The sequence below is a fragment of the Alternaria arborescens genome (genome assembly GCF_004154835.1).
Source record: "Alternaria arborescens strain FERA 675 chromosome Unknown contig_36, whole genome shotgun sequence".
In the NCBI taxonomy this organism is placed as follows: Eukaryota; Fungi; Ascomycota; class Dothideomycetes; order Pleosporales; family Pleosporaceae; genus Alternaria; species Alternaria arborescens.
This window is the reverse complement of record NW_021167891.1, coordinates 171500-184600: the sequence shown is the minus strand read 5'-3', so window position 1 is coordinate 184600 and position 13101 is coordinate 171500. Positions and strand designations below refer to the sequence as shown.

The 13101-nt window shown below is 51.6% G+C and overlaps 5 protein-coding genes across 6 annotated transcripts; 2 read left to right on the top strand and 3 right to left on the bottom strand.

Moving 5' to 3' along the window:
• Positions 1–66: 66 nt before the first annotated feature.
• On the bottom strand, positions 67–3912 carry AA0111_g10540 (DNA-directed RNA polymerase II subunit; the record flags this gene model as incomplete). Its single annotated transcript, XM_028644303.1, has 2 exons — positions 67–232; positions 290–3912. The coding sequence occupies 2 exons, from the start codon at positions 3910–3912 to the stop codon at positions 67–69; spliced, it is 3789 nt and encodes a 1262-aa protein (XP_028501848.1).
• Positions 3913–4591: 679 nt separating this feature from the next.
• Positions 4592–5971, bottom strand: AA0111_g10539 (hypothetical protein; the record flags this gene model as incomplete). Its single annotated transcript, XM_028644301.1, has 2 exons — positions 4592–5507; positions 5562–5971. The coding sequence occupies 2 exons, from the start codon at positions 5969–5971 to the stop codon at positions 4592–4594; spliced, it is 1326 nt and encodes a 441-aa protein (XP_028501866.1).
• A 208-nt stretch (positions 5972–6179) lies between these two features.
• Positions 6180–8177, bottom strand: AA0111_g10538 (hypothetical protein; the record flags this gene model as incomplete). The annotated part of the gene is made up of 2 exons (XM_028644300.1): positions 6180–7835; positions 7899–8177. The coding sequence occupies 2 exons, from the start codon at positions 8175–8177 to the stop codon at positions 6180–6182; spliced, it is 1935 nt and encodes a 644-aa protein (XP_028501865.1).
• Positions 8178–9602: 1425 nt separating this feature from the next.
• On the top strand, positions 9603–10225 carry AA0111_g10537 (hypothetical protein; the record flags this gene model as incomplete). Of its 2 annotated transcripts, none has more annotated exons than XM_028644298.1 (3): positions 9603–9718; positions 9787–9957; positions 10012–10225. In XM_028644298.1, 3 exons carry the CDS (start codon positions 9603–9605, stop codon positions 10223–10225), a joined length of 501 nt encoding a protein of 166 aa, XP_028501875.1. The 2 variants fall into 2 exon arrangements, with proteins under 2 accessions (XP_028501875.1, XP_028501876.1); XM_028644299.1 differs by having other exon boundaries at positions 9775–9957.
• Positions 10226–11754: 1529 nt separating this feature from the next.
• On the top strand, positions 11755–13092 carry AA0111_g10536 (hypothetical protein; the record flags this gene model as incomplete). The annotated part of the gene is made up of 1 exon (XM_028644297.1): positions 11755–13092. One exon carries the CDS (start codon positions 11755–11757, stop codon positions 13090–13092), a length of 1338 nt encoding a protein of 445 aa, XP_028501874.1.
• Positions 13093–13101: the final 9 nt, after the last annotated feature.

The window sequence follows — 13101 nt, the reverse complement described above, 5'->3', positions numbered from 1 at the left end:
CTTCCCTGAGGCTGTATTTCGAGTACCACCGGCGAAGGCGGGAACTGTTCTATCTGCGCGAGACGACTAGTCACGCACGCTCAATCCGGAGCGATCGGTAAACATGCGTGTAGCAATGTTCATAGCGAGGAGTTCCTGGAAGAGGAGTTTGGCAGCGTAGGGGATGTGGATCTGGGAGATGCGCGTCTTGTTGTGGCAAGGGCGGCATTCGTAGAGACCCTTCTTGAGTTGTCTGGATTGCTCAGTTAGCAAGCTATCATGAGAAGATGGAGGAATAGAAAGAACTTACGCAATAGGACTCATCAAACCGCAGATATCACACACGTGCACCGTGTACGCATCCGAAACGGTAAAGAGACGTTCCTTCAAAAAGGCGGCGGCACCGTGAGCAATCATACAATCACGTTCCATCTCTCCGAAACGCAGACCACCGTCCCTAGCACGACCCTCGACAGGCTGGCGGGTAAGAATTTGCAGCGGACCACGAGCACGAGCGTGAATCTTGTCGTCGACCATATGCCTTAGACGTTGGTAGTATGTAGGTCCCAAGAAGATTTGTGTTCGCATCTTCTTTCCCGTGTGGCCATTGTACATGATCTCGAAACCACGCTTTTGGTAGCCGGCATCCTCAAGCAGACCGGACACTTGGTCGACGGTGATGTCGGTGAAAGGTGTGGCGTCACCCTCTTGTCCCGTAATGGCACCGACCTTGGAGAGCAGACACTCGATCAAATGGGCAATTGTCATACGAGACGGAATGGCGTGGGGGTTGATGATCAGATCCGGTGTGAGTCCCTCCCTGGAGAATGGCATATCTTCCTGGCGGTAGGTGATACCAATGGTTCCCTTTTGACCGTGACGAGAAGCAAACTTGTCACCAATCTGCGGGACCTTGGTCGTTCGCGTACGAACCTTGACGAATCGGAGGCCTTCGGTGTTGGTGGTGAAGAGCACCTGATCGACGATACCGTTCTCGGTGCTTCGGAGTGGCGTTGAAACATCGCGCTTGGTGTGGAGTGTAGTTTTCTGACCAAGCTCCTGTGCATCGGTTGCGATGGGCGCTGTCTTTCCAATGATGATATCATCACCAGAGACACGCACACCAGGCGCAACGACACCGTCGTCATCGAGCTTGTCGTATGTTCCACCCTTCAGACGGAGGGTGTCGGCACGGGTAGGCTTCTCGAATTGCTCGAGAACGTTGACACCAATACGCTTCTCCTGTTCAGTGTATGCACGGTAGAACAAACTCCTGAACAGTCCACGATCGATACTGCTCTGGTTCATAATGACGGAATCTTCCTGGTTATAACCACCGTATGTAGCAATGGCGACAATGGCGTTCTGACCAGCGGGTAGCTCACGGAACTTGAGGTACTCCATCGATCGAGTAGTTGCCAATGGCTTCTGGGGGTAGTACAGGACGTTCATCATGGTTTCCATGCGTAGCGCAAAGTTGGTGAGCGCAACACCCATGGCTTGCTTACCCATAGCAGATTGGTAAGTGTTACGGGGCGATTGGTTGTGATCGGGGAAGGGGATGATACTGGCACAGATACCGAGAATCATAGCCGGATGAATCTCGCAATGAGTATAGGCATGGATGCGGGGGTCTGGTAGTGGCTTGAGACGTCGGAGACGGTGCTCACCCTCGGTAGATCGCTCCGCCGCCGGCAAGCCCAATTTCATCTCTCGCCACTCCTCCAGATCCTCAGGGGAGAACGTAATCATGGCGGTCTCCTCCTCTTCAGCGTCTAGGTACTCCACAACACCGTCTTGAATAAGACCTCTCCAGCCGTAGGTAGCTGATTCGACCTCATCCTGGCTCCAACCCTGTCGTGTGCTTGTCTCTTGTTGCTCCTGCTTGAGCTTGTTACTGATCTCCTTGGTGAAGATGAGGTGGTTGCGGTTTGGCTTCCGAATGTCGTTCTCAACAACGAACAGTGGTCTCATAACACGGCCAGCATCTGTGAAGATCTTGAACTCTCGGTCACGAATGTCACGAATCAAACTCATCTCATAGGATAGAGTTCCGTTTCGTCGCAGCTCCTGCACAACTGTGACAAGTTGTTGAGCGTTGGAATGGACACCAACCCAGACACCGTTGACGAAGACCTTGGTGGCATCGGGGTTCTGGTTCTGATCATACTCTTCTAGAAGTTGCATGTTTCGTTGTGTCATGAAGTCGATGATGGGAGAAGCGTCACTACCGACACTAACATAGCACATCAAAGACAGGTTCTTAACCAGACCACAAGCCTGTCCTTCAGGAGTCTCAGCAGGGCAGACAAGACCCCAATGAGAGTTGTGGAGTTGTCGCGGCTTGGCCAGCTTTCCATCACGACCAACAGGGGTATTCGTTCGACGCAAATGGGATAGTGTGGAGGCGTAAGTGTATCGGTTCAACACTTGGGAGACACCGGCTTTCGCGGAAGCGGCCTTCTTCTGGTCACCCCAGTTTCCTGTTGCCAGGGAGTATTTCAGACCGTTTGTGATGATGCTGGCCTTCACAGCCATCTGAACGTTGAAATCCTGGTTGTTCTCAACACATCGCTGGAGGTACTTGTATACGTCCTTGGTGAGCTTCAGGAAGAGGATACGGAACAAGTTGGCGACCAAGGGTCCTGCAAGATCCAGACGCTTCTTACCGAAGTGATCACGATCGTCCTCGTCGCGACGACCCAATACACACTGCAAAAGGCGGTGAATCATGTAACCGAAGAAGTAGGCCTTGCGTGTGTCCTGGCCCTCCTTCTGAGAGATATGCGGCAAGAACTCTCGCTGCATAATGTCCCTTGCGAACTTGAGACGCCTGTCCTTGGTACCAGAGTTGGCACCACGCTTGGCGATGAAGTCCAGAGCAGTCTCCCGATCTTGAACAACTGAACCCTCCTCGATACTGGGCTTCAACAGCTCCAGCATTTGTGTGTCGGTGCGGTCGTAAACGATGTGGCTCAGAATCTCCTCGTCCGAAACAATACCAAGCGCGCGGAAGACGATGGCCATGGGTACATCGGCCTTGATGTATGGGAGGGTAGCGTATGCGAAGGGACCAGGGATACGCTTGCCGGGACCAGCGAGCGAGTTCTCTGCCCACTTGATGTTGAAGGACGAGATCAACCGGGTGCCCTTTTCGACAGCACTTCGAATTTCGGCTATCCATGGAATGGGACCCTGCTTCTTTCTGAAGACTTGTACAATGTTCGCGGCACTGCGCTCCTGGGCGATGAGCACCTTTTCACTACCGTTGATGACGAAGTATCCACCCTGATCGTAAGGACACTCGTTTAGAGAGAACAAGTCTGCATCTGACTGAGCGCGCAAGTGGCAGAGCTCTGACCGCAACATGACAGGCAGCTTTCCGATGAACACCCTCGCCGCCGCGCCATCATCCATGGGCATGTCCTCACGCTCCCACCGAATCTGCGATGGTCCGCCTGTGTAACCTCCCTCCATCTCCTCGTCGTCGCCCTCCTCTGGCTCGCGCCCTTCACGGGCGACCATGATTCGGTTTTCAATGTCTGCCAACATGGCACCCGAGTAGGTAAGATTTCGCAGACGCGCCTCGTGAGGATACAGTTGCACCGTGGTACCGTCGCCTTCCGTGTGTGTTGGTCGCGCAAGGTAAACGCGCCCGAATTTGATTTCATAGCGGCGCTTGATAATCGGATTCTCCTCCTCATCGGGGTTGTAGGGAGTGTTCTGCTCGAGGATGACGCTGCCGTTTTCTTTTACAATATCCTGGATTGTATTGCGCGTAAATTCATCGTAAGAGTCGAGCTGCTGCGAGACCAGACCCTTTGTGTCGAAGAAGGAGCTGATGACCGCCCAGCAGTCTTCGGGCAAGACGCGGTTCTCCTCATCCTCGTACTCGTCGTCCATGGGGTCATCGTACTCGTACTGGTCCGCCATGGTCGCGACTGGATGTATTAGGCGCGGGGTGGTGAAGGGTGGTGGGTGAAGGCGGACGTGTAGAGTCCTTGCTGAACTTCATGCGACGGCGGCGACTGCCTCCCAAAGGACGTTCCGAGCTAACGTTGCCGGTCTTAGCGCCGCCACGTATCACGTGATGTGGCTAGTGCAGCTCCACTCTGGAGGATCAATTACAAAGCATCCTCACCGTCTTCTTATGGTCGCACTCGTCTTACAATGAATCAATTGCAGTCACGTTAAGTTGAACCGTGAGTAAGTAGTTCATGTGCTGGCGCTGGTTCGACGGCGGCAGCGTCTGCAGTGGTAATGTCTATATTCAACCATGGTAGCGGCGAAGCATTCTCATCTATTGGGTATGATAAAATATCCTCATCCATTTCATACTATTGAAATGAACTCTGGTTTCACAGCATCTGCATTGCAGTATTCTGTAAAGTCCTTTGCAGCCACATTCCGTGCGTGGATCCCTATATGCAAAAAGTACACCGCCTCTTCCAGCGCTACAAGCCGCCAGTCGCTTCTCTGGGTTCCACTAAGACTCACATTGTCCTTAGATACAGAAAAGGTATCTAAAGAGTCCCCAGATGAGAGCTGCGCCATCAGAACATCTATCTTGAATGCCATGAGCATCCGTTATTATCGTCCCAATACAGCCTTACTAGCCACTTTCGAACTCGCAATTAAACCCCCGTTCTCCCTTCAACACTTCAATCTCCAGGGCCGTCTCTGCCTCAAGGAAAGCCTGTTCCACCACATTCGGCAGCGCATACTTCTGCATCGGCCAGCCACCAGCCTTCACTACGGATTCGCAAGCTGCAATATGAGCGCAAAGAATCTCGCTCAGTCGAACCTTCCGTAAGCTTTGCATCTGAAGCAGGGCGAGTATCCAACCTGATCTCCGCATCATCTCGTGCTCAGGCAATTCTGGGACCCAGGAGAGATATATCTGACCCGTTGCAAATATACCCGAGGGGTATTTGAACCACATCTCCAATTCCCGCAAGTTCAAGGGTAGCAGATGTGTTATATCGCCCCTATCTTCCCACTTCGCACGTTCATAGTGCCCTTTCAATCTACAGCATGATACCGCCTCGAATAGTGCTAGAGCAGGTATACGCAGGATCTCCAAAGCAGGGAAGGCACTAAAATCTGCGCTCATCCAACTTGTGTTGATAGGTCCACCGTATGTTGCATCAGGCAAGATGGTAAGTTTCCTTAGCGTGTGTCGGGTTGGAGAAAGACCTCGAATGCACTTATCAAAAGGGTTACCACCGAGCTCGTCGGTCTTGGGCCACACGAACCGTAGTTTCTCCAGTTTGGGAGCACCGCCGAATATCCGGGCGGACCAGAACGATATATTCCGGGTGTAGTCGATGGCTGTCAAATTCCTAAGATCTACGCTGCGTATCTGTCTGCCTGGCTCCCTGGAAAATCCTGGAACTTGCTGATGTGGGATATTTTCTCGTACGTGTAGCGTCGTGGCTGATGTGCGAGCGAATAGCATCCTAGCCTCGAATAAGTGGCGTGTAGGACAGTCGATGTTGATTCGTTTGACGTTTGCTTGGTTTTGCAACCTGGAGACAGGGTCAGTCTTCGATCTGAAGCATGTCATGGATCAGCAAAATTACATAGGAACAATTCCTTTTTCTATCAGCGAGTACGTTTGATACTTGTCCGGCTGATCCACGATGAAAATAGTCAAGCGCTGTATGCTCTGTACTTTGGCAAGAATAGCGTGGATCGAGTCTCGCTCGAATACGAGGTCCTCTCTGAGACGACAGTCAACTTGTAGAGTCTCCACCAAATCCACAAGGTGCGAGGCGGCTATGAGCGCCCCTAGTAGCATTGAACAACGCCCCGTAGAATGTGCGCTGTGCTGCGAAGCTATCTGGATATCGCGGAATAGAAGTCGCTGGCCCGAGGCTTTGAAGCTACGATGTGTCTTGCATAAAGCAAGCCAGTCGCTCTTGTCGATAAGGTAGGCGAAGATTTTGTCAAGTAGCTCGTTGGCGAAGGCCGTGATCTCTGGTTGAGACATTTGGATGTGATATTGAATGCTCCGGTACAGTTTGGATGTTGAACAGGCGATCCGAGCGGGTGTGTAGATAATTATGCACGGAGAGCAAATTGGCAAGGCAGAAATGGGTGCCTGAAGTACAAATTCGAAGCTAAATTAGAATGTGGCGACCATCATGTTGCAGTCCTGTACGTCGTAGCTCGGAGAATGTCGTGCACTCCCTTTTCATTCAGGTAATCCACATGTCTTTGCGATCTCCCTTCCTCTTGTCCCAAAGTTCCCCCTTCATGATGCCATGGACATAAGCGTCGCCAATGAATTCCCAGGTAGCATCCGTACCTTCACTCTTCTTTCGCAGTATCAGTGGTGTCGTAACACCCCCAACCAGTACCACATGGTCGTCAAGCCGACATATACTCGGCACCAGCGCATTATATCTCGTCTCGGATTCTTCAACGTTAACCATCAAGGCACCCTTCCGATTCATCATATGTCCTACCATCATCCTAAATTCCATTTCAGGATTTACCCAGCCAAAGCGACGAAGTATACGCTCAACTAAGACTACCATAATATAGCAGACCAAAAAGCCGTGAACACGACATGTACGGAAGAGACGCAGGATTCTCTCGCGTTTTTCGAATGCTCTCCAAGCGCTGAGTTTGCTTTCTGGAGTATATACCGTTGTGCCAGCCATAAACGTCTCGTACATGGCCTGGGTTGCACTCTCGCCCGTTGCAGAGTATATTTCTGTGGCGCTTTGTGGACGGAGTAGAGTTTCCCATTCGTGAATCTGGTGCATGGTGAATTGCAGGTCTTTTGCTTGGTCAAGCAGAGTTTGGCGACGTGAAACTTCCCCAATTACCCAAGGGCGTGGTGTAAGCTGTGTAACTTTCGCAACTGTGACACCATACAGTCTGAGCATCTTGGGCAGCAACGACTGCTCCAAATCTTTTATCGGAACTGACAGCGAATTGTACGCCTCGACATCGAAGCCGGGTTCGAAAATGGAGTCCTTCGAGGCATGGTAGTTTACCATTCCGCTAATCACACTAGCAGGCAGCTCGAACAAAAGCAGCGACAATGGCGTTACTTCCGTCCAGCGCCAGTCTGGCACCCAGGATGGAAGTGAACACTGTTCGATTTTTGAATGTCTTTCTTCATGGGAGGTGGTGATAAGACGAGGCACGTGAAGAACCGCTACTTGTGACTTGTGAAGCGCGCGCGCAGCCAAACGAGTGTACACCACTTCCGTAGTCATGTCTTCTCCGTAGTCTGGCTCGATACCAAGCTCTTTCAGTGACTTGTTACATCTCATGCCGTAAAAAGCATACACTTTATCCCTGGGGTCACTAGACAAACAGAATCGATGTCTCAGCAGGGTGACAGGCCAATCGAGGTCGGTGCCAGCCACCCATTCCATCTCACTAAACTTCATGAACGTGATGGTATGTGTCTTGTTCCTCGCATAAAATTCCCACAGCCATGACTTAGTCATGAGAAACAGGTATGCAACTATCAATGACTGGAAGGCTATCATAGCGCTTCCACACATAAACGCCGGTTTTCTGGAAACAATAACCTCCTGCATGATCCAAGCCCGCTCGAAGTAAGGCCGGTCTAAAAGGTTTAGCAACGTTTCAAGTGCAGGATCGCCCACCTTGACCTGAACACGTAGATCTTCCTCTTTCTCTTCCTCTGCTGTGAGAATGTATTGTTTCTGTGCCGCCATCTCATTTTTGTAGGTTACGTGCAGTCGTGAAGCATAATCAAATGCTGTTGCTATTCCCTCGACTTCTAATCCCAACCAGCACACAGTAACAGCGGCCTCCATGTATATATCTCGCATTTTCGGTACGTTTGCAGTCTTCTCGTCATTGTCCATCTGATTCAAGCAAATGCTGTCGATCCACAAAGTGCGTGGTCTTACATAACGCCACCCACGTACCTGATAGAGAAACGGTATTAACGTGGCAGGTATCTCGAGAGTGTTGTCGTTCTCCAGGTCTCGAGGAGGGGCCGCGTTCGTGATGTGTATGGTACCTTTGTGTGTTGGTGGTCCCCAGCAGTATGAGACCGCCCAGAACGCCGGAGCTTTCGATAATAATGTCGAGTATAGTCGACCGGTAATAGGACCACTCGGTGGACCGTTTTGAACTTCCAGCAAGCGTATGTACACATCTTCCGAGTCGCGGAGCATCGGTAGCGGCTGGTATTCATACGGCATACTTCCAAAGTTGCGTGCCGAACGCGGTTGATGACTCTGGCAGTATCGCCCAATATTTGGTGGAAAGCGCGCAAACACCTACTTAGATACCTTTATTACTTGTTCAACCTCGTATATACCTAGGTACCTGTGTGCGCATCGATAGCTAAAACGTGTCACACTCGGTATGCTCATGGGTGCACGCAATACGAAATAAGACCAGTCCAGGCATCTCTTGAAAGCGCCACATCTTTAGCTCGCTTGTTTGTGCCGGAATAGAGAGACACGAGGCTGAATGGAGGTGCGCCTTTGCGGCCGAGCATTTGAGCACTGCGCTATGAATGTGACAATATGAGCGAAGGCTCATACCTCATGCTGAAGCTGGTGCCAGAGTACATGATATGGTACAGGGTCCACTTTCATAGAAAACGCCGTGCCTGCCAAGGCCCATCACGTGATGATCACATGCGGGCATTGGCTCCCCAGGCTATCCAGCCTGACAGTATATCCTTAAGCCTATCTGTTCACTAGTAAGACACGTCACGATTCGGTTCGAGTTTACTCAATAACATATTCCATGAGCCCAGGCCAGCCATCTGGCTCTGGAGGCACGCGCAATCCGGACGCGTGTCTGGTAAGACGGGAACTTACCTATGTACACTATGCAAACCCCCAAGACCCCGAGATGCACACTAAGAGGTCCGTACCAAGGTGTTCAACGTGAGACTGACCTCCGATTTACGAGGTTTGCTACCCCACCATGATGCACGCCGATATAGACCCTAGCTTCCCTACCGTCTCCACCGATCCCTCACCCCTTCACATGCACCGCCTCCTAGCGCCGTCATCGCCATCATCACACCAAGAGCTCCTGATCTGCCGCGGGTCAAGTTCAGCAGTTCGTGCAACATGTTACAGCGCGGGCGCCTTGCCCGCTCCAAACTTTGTCGGCCCTTCCAGCTATCGACCCCGCGTCACAAGAGCAAGTCGATGAAAGTTGGTTGGCTAGCTTTGACAACTCTACGCTTGGCTCGGAAACTGACCATTATGAGAGGTTCGCAGCATCTAGGGTGGCCAGACCAAGCCCGCATTGGCTGTATCGAGCTGCAGACGCCAGCCTTGGGCTTCATCTGATGAACAAGTAGCTACTTTTAAGGGTGACTCCTCTTCCTTTGTCGTCAGATCCGCCTTCCTCCGGGCTGCGCGCTCAGGCGTGAACACAACACCTTGATCAAACCACTCTATAACCCCCGAGCCATACATTCCGTTGCCTCTGGGTCACTACATGCGCGCAGTTGGTGATTGCGCCACCCGTAATATGCACGCAGCTCAATCGGTCCACATCGGAGAGCCAACCTGCTGTACATACGCAACATCTCGAATTACTCTTAACTCTTAGTCCCATCTTCTTCTCTTAGGGGGCCGCGTTATCCAGTTGTTATTATTATGTCGAGCAACAACACCGAGGAAGAGGCGCCAACGGGAGCCAAAAGCGGTACTATTGTTGTCGCTATCGTCGTACCCTCAGTCTTGATCATCCTACTTCTTGGACTGATCATCATGTCAGTAGTCACACCAGTAGGATAGAGAGCTTTAAGCATGTCTAAGCTGACGATAGGAACCGCCGCAGGGGCTCCATTTTCCGACCATGTAGCCGCGCCGAATCTGGTAGCAAAGAGAAGCGCTGGAAAACGCGACAAGACGAGCTAGAAAGCCACATCAAATCTCAGAATTTCTATGATTGGCTCGCAAGTCAGAAAGAGAAGTCCGCTGTTACATCACAACCACACGATCCACTATGGTGAGTATATCAAATGAGCTTTGTCAATTGAGCAGATGGACTAACTGTGGGCAGTGCCATCTGTCTGGACGACTTTTCCGACGATGCGCAGGTTCGGGGCCTTCACTGCTCTCACGCCTTTCACTCACGTTGTCTGGACGAATGGTTCATAAGGTACAACGAATACTGTCCATTGTGTCATCGACCAATAATACCGGGCTCTCGAGCGTCGAGGAGAAAAGCTCGTGAGAGACTGGATCCGACCTTTCCAGTAGTCTTAATGGTATAGATGCTGAGATGGACAAGCTAAGATGTGATTACGACTCCGTTTGGTTGTTGAGGTTTCGGACAAACACACACAAGCCTGCATGGACCTGCTTGGCAGCATACGTCTATCAAGAACAGTCATGCCTGAAGAAGAAGCTCGTTTCGAACTTCGAATTGCTGAATATCCAGCCATGCACAGCTAGAGCTTCGGGGTGGAACCAGGAAGCGTAAGAAGATTCTGGACCCTTCGCCTACACGGGAGCATCCGAGCAGAAGCCACCAACGGCAAACTGCCGGTTCCCCAGGATTGCCTAATTGCTTTTGGGAACTACTACAAGGGTCAATCAAACGGTTCGGGCAAGAGCTATAAGCTTGTGGGTCGGCATGGGTCGACTCAAGACATGGAGTGTCTTGTGAGCGTTGAAGAGGATTTGATCGAGCGCAAGGATACTGCCACACTGAAGAAAGGGAATCGATCTGCAACAATATGAGGAAGTGGCAAGATGTCAAAGTCCCAAGATAGTGATAGGGTGCATTGCAGTGACATCTAGACGCGGATCGACACGGTCTGGTTCTGCTGATAGCACTGCATCCAAATAACGAGAAGAAGAACAATGCTACACAGAAGCCCTGAAGTCTTTCAAAAGCCTCACATATCATCTTTACAGGCCTTGCCAGCAGAGAAGAAAATTGCAGAGTTGTTGTGGTAGTCTTCAAGCATGCTAGGTGCCGCCCAGGTGCTATTCGTGGGGCAACCGAGACCGCTAGCGGGAGCGCCATTGGCTTCCGCTTCGACATCGCATGGTGTCCAGCACTTTCAATCCACCCATGCCACCTGCTATGCTATGATTCTCAGGCACATGGGACAACAGCTCTCCGAAAATGCTGCGAGAAAAACGCTGCTGTGGCTAAAGATCGCGATGAGGCGCAAGGCGCACCGTCGCTAGCATGAATCCGGACACGAAGCGGGGCCCAGGGAAATGTCACGCCACCCTCAGGTGGTCTGATCAGTAACTAATCTAGAACTGCGCGGAACCTGGCACAGGACAACTTCCGCACAATTGCTGTACCGAAGTCCCGTAACGAGCGACGAACCTTTCCTAGGCTTCTGGCTATCCTTTGCCCCTGCCACTCTCGATTTTGCATCTTCGTGAACCCCTGGCCAGTCGGGAGATCATACCTCAGACGAGCGCTACCACGAAACATTGTGGACTTCGCCTGGAGTTACCTGCAACTACTGCCAAGCAGTTACCTTGTGTCTTACTCACCATCTTTATACGACCGCCAATCCCGAGTAAAACCCAGGGAAATTCTCTTCAAACGCCTGGCTACATCTTCGCTCGTCAACCCATTCTGAGTGCTGACGACTGTCTCTTGATCTTGACAAAAACGGAGGAAGTGCTTGCGCTTATATCCTCGACCCCAGCCGGCTCTGATCCTGCACCTTGCCTGCTAGTCTCACGTGTGGCTTGGCCAGCGCACCTTAGCGATTGTATCTCCTGATCAACGCGTGAGCTCTTCCGTGCAACAACCCACCTGCGGACTATCATCATGGCTCTCAATTGGGACGCATTCCTCAATACTGAGGGTTTCAACCTACCGAACGACCAATGGTCCGATCTTTTACCACCTACGTCTGCCCCTCCCAACTCCCAAATGCCTAAATCCACCACCACCGACACGTCAGGCTCTTCACCTGAAGACGTCACCAATTTTGACTCTCTTCTCGGAGGAACATCAGGCGATCCTTACTTTGACGACTCCCTGTTCTTATCCAACGATTACTTTCTCGGCGACCTTGACGTCCTCAAGCCCTTGGGCAACAACGTTGGTGGCGGCAGATCAACCACCGAGTCGTCACCCGAGCCTACAGCAGGCACTGGTAACAACTCACAATCTCATACACCGGCATCGCTGGTCGACCAACTGAGCCAACAATTACCCCACATGTCACCCGCTCAGAGGCAAGCACTTCAACGTGCCAACACCTTTCCTAACCCGGGCTACGAATCTTTGTTTCCCAACAATCTGGAATCCGGTTTCGTTGAAGACCTCACCTTCCCAGACGGCCCGAAAGGATCTTCAACCGCCACCAAGCCGGGACTTGAGAGAACTCAAACAACAATAACAGCAAACACTATTACAAAGCGGACCAAGAATAAGCCAGACATACTCTCGGCTTGTTGGACATCGCCACTATGCCCTAATCATGACCAGATCGATGGCACACCACCTAATCCGTCGACGTGTGGCGGTGGGTGTGCTCCTTTCTTGTTCGCCGACCAAGATGCTCTTCCAAGCATTAGCAACCTGCTCTCAGACCCGCAGGAAGTCACCATTGAGGACGGTGTAGTAGAAATTCAGCGGCGGCCCAAGAAACGATCTGAAAGCGACGCGTCAGCAAACGGCTTCTCAACACGTCACTCTAGAAACGATGAATCTACCACATCGCCGACAGACGATCGGCAACGGATGAAGAGCGAGACCACAGAAGACAATTCTACAAAAGCGTCGCCTCAAGATGCCGACGATGAAAAGCCGAAATCACGCCGACGACTGCCGCACAACCAGGTCGAGCGGAAATACCGGGAATCACTAAACACGCAACTAGATTCTCTCAAGCGTGTCGTGCCCTCCCTCCAACAAAACAACCGGGCATGCGACGGCGCCGACATTGAGGACCTTCCCACACCCTCGAAGCCTAGCAAAGCAGTCATTCTTGCATCTGCGACTGCCTACATCAAGCAAATGGAGAAGGACAAGAAGAGAGTGGAAGAAGAGAACCAGCTGCTCCGAACAAGGGTCAAGGCCCTCCAAGCACTTGTCAAGTGCGACGACTGCAGCCTGATGCAGTACGTCATGGATCTCAAGATCAAGCAGGCGAGTTGAACAACATCG